The sequence below is a fragment of the Triticum aestivum genome, chromosome 7A, assembly GCF_018294505.1.
Source record: "Triticum aestivum cultivar Chinese Spring chromosome 7A, IWGSC CS RefSeq v2.1, whole genome shotgun sequence".
NCBI classification, from domain to species: domain Eukaryota; kingdom Viridiplantae; phylum Streptophyta; class Magnoliopsida; order Poales; family Poaceae; genus Triticum; species Triticum aestivum.
In genome coordinates, this window is record NC_057812.1 from 256,748,324 (window position 1) to 256,754,923 (window position 6,600).

The 6,600-nt window shown below is 43.6% G+C and overlaps 1 protein-coding gene across 1 annotated transcript; it reads right to left on the reverse strand.

Moving 5' to 3' along the window:
* Nucleotides 1–188: 188 nt before the first annotated feature.
* LOC123151786 (serine/threonine-protein kinase RIO1) lies at nt 189–5,589 on the reverse strand. Its single transcript, XM_044571434.1, has 12 exons — nt 5,101–5,589; nt 4,565–4,693; nt 3,505–3,597; nt 3,172–3,251; nt 2,897–3,010; nt 2,473–2,546; nt 2,217–2,293; nt 1,974–2,057; nt 1,794–1,886; nt 1,610–1,717; nt 1,416–1,490; nt 189–861 (listed from the first exon to the last, which is right to left on the reverse strand). Exons 1-12 carry the CDS (start codon nt 5,500–5,502, stop codon nt 418–420), a joined length of 1,773 nt encoding a protein of 590 aa, XP_044427369.1. The 5' UTR covers nt 5,503–5,589; the 3' UTR covers nt 189–417.
* Between the last annotated feature and the right edge of the window lie 1,011 nt (nt 5,590–6,600).

Genomic DNA, 6,600 nt, shown 5'->3' on the forward strand with positions numbered 1-6,600 from the left:
AGTCCAGGCATCCGTCTCCTTTCTTTATCTTCACATCATACATTCAAAAATTTCCTGCTTCTGCTATGCGATTTGGGCTTGAGAACAATCTACCGCGAACTTTGTAGACCCATAAAGAGTTGATGTTCTCATCCATAGTTTACATTAGAAAATCGCCACATAAGATGTAACCAACAGAACAGACGGAATTAAGCATACACACAACTCAAAATATCTGATAATGTTGCGGCAGGACGGATCTTTTACAAGTTTGGTTTTTAAGCAATACATTTAGAAGGACTACTACAAAAAGAAAGCGCATCCAACACTTCTCACTCATTTCCATTGAAGACAACACTGAGTGCAAGTAGATCTGTATAACAAAATTGATGGGTGTCAACCATGTGGATTGCCACTTTGCCAGCCAGCAGTGATCCATTACCGCTTGCACTTTGCCTTCGCCATTTTCTTCCTCTTCTTCTTATCGGCCTTGGGGATCTTCGTCTTGCGAGTTTCCCTCTTTTCCTCCTTCACTTTCTTCTTGTTTTCCTTGCGAGCAGCCTTCCTTTCTTCGGGCCCCACCTTTGTGGACTCATGCCACGAACCGTCTTCGTCGGAGCTAGAGCAGGACTCACTGTCACCCGATTCATCTTCCTCCTTGTTCTCCAACGAGCACTTAGTTTGCAGGTCCAAGGGTTCTTCGCGTGTTTTTTGTGCCGGCTGTGCTTCCTTGTTTTCGGTAGGCTCATTTTTTGCCCGCACAAATCCTAACAGTGGCTGGTCATAAAGCTTATCTGCTGTTGGCTCATAACCAACGGATGGGCGTTGCATCATTGACATGCTGACAATATCTGCCTCACATTGCTTCACATAATCCAACGTCTATCAAAAAGAGCAAAGCAGGTAATATTATTAGTAAGTAAACTGTATAACACACAGCACAAAAATATGAAAGAAACAAAATAAACACGAAGTAGTTAGAAACTCGTATAAGAGATCTGGAAGACAAGACTAACTGGAATCAGACCAATGAATTGTGCACATGAGATAAAACAGTTACTCCCTCGTCCGAAAATACTTGTCATCAAAATGGATAAAAAGAGATGTATCTAGAACTAAAATACGTCTAGATACATCCCCTTTTATCCATTTTGATGACAAGTATTTCCGGACAGAGGGAGTACCACAAAGGTAATGTCAATACCTTGAATCGAAACATAGTATAAAATAGTGATGATTGGCGAGTAACAGATATATGCAATAAATAAACGTATGCCTCAGATATTAAGGTCCCTCACTGGAGAAGTGAAGATGCTCACTGTTGTAAACTACTCCAGTACAACTTTGTACTAACTCAGCGACACTTATTTTGGGACAAAGGGAGTATATTTCTGGCAAAGCTGCACAAATGCATAGTACAATATTCATATTCCTACCTGCACCAAGACTGTTGGAGCAATTTCATCATCATCTGCAGCTGTATCTCCATTTTCCAAAATCTTTTGTTGAACCTGTTGTAACCACAACATTGATAACCCGTCAGATCTTCTGTCCAAGGATGAGCATAGTATCACGCAAAAATCGATGATTGCGAAGTAATGTAACTACTGAAAGTAAAATAAGGACATGCCTTCTCCAGGTAATCATCAACATCTTCATCAGCGATATTTTGATCCACAACAAAATTAAATAGCTCTGTTACTGTCATGACAGGAATGCCTCGTTTTTCAAAGAAATCCTGAAAACAGCATTGCACACGTATTAAATACCACGAGTTATCCATGTCTGGTCAATTTTAATTTAATTTTACTCACATTAACATGCAAGCAATCTTCCTTCAGGAAATCCAAAGCTGAAGGATGGTCAAGGTCGACAGACTGTGAAACATCAATGATGTACAAGTGTCCCTGCACAACAAGCAAATAAGAATGAGGAACCTGGTTAACAGGGAAATAAAAGAGATTAAAGAGGCTTAATCAGAAGTGTTCAACTACCTCATAATAAAGAATGTTGTATTCACTCAAATCACCATGGACAAGCTTGCACTTTTGGTAAAGTGTCCGCATCGTTGTAACAATCTGAAAATAAGCTGCAGTAAGTATTGTAAAATGGTATGATAAGAGTGCCCAAAATCTAATGTTTGGGTACTATGTGGTTCCTTGTTCATTCCTCTATAGGAGAAGACCATATTCAGCTGACATTTCAACTGGTAGTTAGTCTTTGCATGCGTCATGTACCTCAAAGTACGTTTCACGCAACTTGTCATCGGACAAATTAGCATCCTTAAGACGAGGAGCAGCCCAACCTCCCTTTCCTGAAGGAGAACCAACTCAATTTATTAGACGCACTGATAATACCTTTGAAAGTACTGTTCTGTGGGATGTTCTGCTAACAAGGCGTATGTTTGGACAATTATTATATCATGATATGATACCATTTCTGTAGGAAAATGTTGATAGGCGTTGAATAAGCAAATATCACCACAAGTTTTACCTATAAATTCCATCACCAAAACATGAAGCCTCAAGAGTAACGGCTTCGGGCATCGGATTCCTTCTGCTCTAACTCTGAACAAGAGAGAGAAGTGCAAATCTATCTATTTCAATAACTGAAAGCATTTTGCGAAGTATTGCAGAAGAAGATAAAAATTATATAAAGTGAGAATTTAATTTATAGAGAAACAGAACAAAAGTGGTCGGCCCTTCGCCGAACCCCGCACAAGCGGGAGCTACGTGCACCGGGCTGCCAGAGAGACAGAACAAATATAGGATAGCAACAGCTTATGCTTCCAAATGCATCCTCTTTTTCCCCACAAAAATAAACCCAGTTCAACAACAGAATCCCATTGAGAAACATCTTGCCAAATTGCTGGAATGAAAATCATGAATAAAGGATGCTAAATAAGAATATGTCATACCGTAAAAGATTTCGCATTTCCTTTTCAGCCCAGGTCTTTACCATTTTCCGAGGATTATGCTTGCAGTAACCATGTCTAAAACGATAATCTCCTTGAACGTATCGATCTCTATCCCTGCAACAAGGAAGTGTGTACTTTGTTCACATGGAAACCTTTTTGAAACAAAACAATTTAGAAGTACTGAAAGGACAAAATGCCCATAAACAGCATTCCGACGTAGCTTTGAGTATCCAGTTATTATAAGAGAAAAGGCAAGTATAAAATCCAAATCTTACTTGAAAACAAGCACTGAAGTTTTATAGACTTTGATTGCTAACTCACTGCCATCCGTCTTTGTTGCATGATATACATTTGCCTACAAAGGAAAAAAAATCAATTGCCACAGTTAATATTGAGTGTGTTATTCTAATAATAGATATACAGAATGGTGAGTAAAAATGCAACTTGTAGTATGGGATGCCTTCTCTATTTTCCTCTGTCAACAGCTAAAGTAGCTCTATGCTCCACAAACTTCTCTCATAATATTATTTTTAAATCCGCGGGTGCAATGAAATTATCAAGTAGCAGATGCCTTGTCGCTACGATGTGCACTGCAAATTGAAGGTTACCTCTTTTCCAGTAGAAATGCAACCATTTATGTTATTAAACACACCACGGTTTAACATTTTGAACAAAACCATGCGGGTTCTTGGGTCAATAGCCTGCATATAAAGAAAAAATCAAATGTTTAGAAAAAGTACTTCACTAAAACATCATTCGTTACATAGACTATAGAGTTAAAGCATGTTTTTGTCTTTCCCAGTAAATCAAAATTTATAACTTTATCTGGATGAACAAATGAGCAAGTATGCCCTTCCAATAAGAACTGAAAATATCGTGCAATCATCAGATCAAGTAATCAAATCACATGTGCAATAGAGAGCACTCTTTTGAGGGCCCACAATGACAAAAAAATTAATTAAACAAATTGCAGAAGAGGAAAAGAAATAGATCAGATCCCCCCCCCCCCCACACACACACACACAATTATCAGCATTGAAGCAATGGTACCTAATCAGTCAGGAGAACTCATAAACAAAAATGCAGTAGGCATCAAAAAGAGCGATGTTCAAACTTCTGCTTCACAAACTTACAGAACAGGCAATAGAAAATGAAGCAGGACTCAAGTCTGATGAAGGTATGCAGTAAGTTACAACCGAGATTTATACAGCTTTTTGTTGAAGTAGTCAACAGCGGATTAATGGTGCCATTTCAGCCACCTATGTACCCAGGAATGCAGTGGGTTTGGGAATATGTTGCGATAGGAGGTCGAGCAGGAGCTGAGATGACTTCAATAAGAATTGTTATTCATGTACATCAAATCAAACATTATAATCTACTCCCTCCGATTCATAATAAGTGTCGCAGTTTTGAACCTAGGGTTAGTTCAACCTTAGTTCAAAACTGCGGCACTTATTATAGCTCGGAGGTAATAAATAAATTTTGATTACTGCATACTTGATGAGGGGAGAAACTTCTAAAACAGACAACCACTTGACAGAGAGCAAATTGGGGTGAAAGGCTACGGGATTGATTCTTAATTTGATAGAGGAATACTGAAAGTGTACAGATTCAATTCCCAAGCAGAGAATGAAATAAGCATCACCAAGCAGCAAAAAAAGTACAAACCTGTTCAACTGTAGCACGATCTGCCTTCCCAGTGTTCCTTGTTTTTCCAATTGCAGTATCTCTTATGCTGTCCCTGATTGCAGTTGTCACAGAATTTGACATCCCCACGTTCATTCTACCTTCCCACTCCTGAGTGGTTCAAAATTCACAGACATCAAATAATCAGCAAAAAAAGCTACAACACCCAGACGAACAAACCATGATGGGTGTTTCGTTCAGATAACAAATATCCATATGTTAAGGCACCGGCGTTACATAAAAATCAATGCAGCAACGTACATCAAATTTAGCAGAATTATTTCAGTTAGTTGTTTGCAGAGCGACGTTGGAAACTTAGAATTTCCCTAGCTGGATACTACTAGGCCTAGCTCCAATATGAAGTAGAACTGTTATCTTTAGTAATTTTATTAGGTAACCAACTTTGACCAGAAGATAGTGAACCACTGAACCCTAGTCCTTGATAGCATACGCCCATAAAAGTTAGTAATACAGCACAGGCCGATCAGAACTAATCCAAGGTGGTTGAAAGAGCATACCTCCAAGGGAGCGGCGCGGACGTGCGAGGCCAGCTTCTGTGTGCGGTTGGAGAGTGGCTGGAGTGTGCGCGCGAGCATGCCGCCGTGCGCGTTCGGCCTCCGCGCCGCAGCGGCGCTTCCGGCGGCCGAGAATGTTGAGGAAAGACGCGTCGAGCCATCCGGGCCCTCGGCGGCGTCGAGCCAGTCTAGGGCTTCACCCACGTCATGGTAGGACCAATACTCCTCGTCATCGTCCTCATCGTCGTCATCGTCCTCCTCCGCCTCCGCCTCCGCTGGCTCCTCGGATGGTGCTGCTGGTTTCTCTCCGGCATCCGCAAAGCGCCCATCCAACTCGCCCTGCTGCAGGGCGAAGGTTCGGGAGTCGTGCAACGGTGAGGCGGCTGTGGCGGCGGCGGTGGCCATGGCTGTGCGCTTCTGCGGGAGCAGCGAAAAATCGAGGGCACGGTGGGAATGGGACCTATCCGTGTAGGCCGGTATACCAGTAACGCACAGCCGCGTACACGGCCCGAAGAATTGCATCCCGTGATGGAATTTCAGCCCACCAAGCATGGTATATATCAAAGGGCCGTGGCTGGGCCACGATGGTAGGCATGAGGGCGATTGAGGCCTTCTTTAAAAGCAATAGTTAACTAGCGCTTCTTCGGATGCAAGTGGGACGGGTTGCGGTCGTCCCGCAGTCCGACAATCTTGCCCGCACACGACATGTGGGCTACGCGGGTGACCATGATGCGGGACATGCGGGTTAAGCGGGAGCCGCCAGCCCGCATAATCTTTGTTTTGTCTTTGCTAATACACATGTTTAGTCGACGTTCTCATCGGCCGGCCAGGCGGCCTGCGCCACCCGCACCTCGCTGCCCTTTTCGTCCTTGCACGACCGAGAACTAAGCCTTGAGCGTTGGCTGACTAGCACGACCCATGCAGTGAACTCGCACAGTGCTTCAGCCAACACGTCGTTGGTCTGCATGTCCAGATAGTTCATGGGCTCGTACAGCCCCAGGAGCAGCATCGTGCAGTTCCTCAGTGCCATGGAGGCGAGCACCACGCGCATCTTCTGCCATCCGAAGAGACTGATCAGGTGCCATCCGGAGAGCACTTCTGCGGGATGGACTTGCCTGCACCATTGGGCACGATGATGGCGGCGCAGGTTCCCATGTACACGTCAACGTCGACGCCACACAACTTGAAGTATGTGTGCTTGAACCCTGTGTCCGTAAGCTGGAGGAGCGGCCGCCGTCGGGTCTGCTCGTTGGGCGCTGAGAAGTGAAACTCATGCAAACAGGATTCTAGAGTCTAATGCACACGCACAACATCTAAGATTCTAATACAAACTGGAGTGGCTATGCCGCACATAGTGGGTTCCGGCGGACAGCCCGCAAGTGGCCGCATAATTATGCAGTTACCCGCAGGTTACCGCAAAGCATGTTTTATGCGGGGCGGTTTTTGCGGGATTGCGGGCAACCCGCGTCGCTTGCACCCTGACTCGCAACGATCAACGTCACT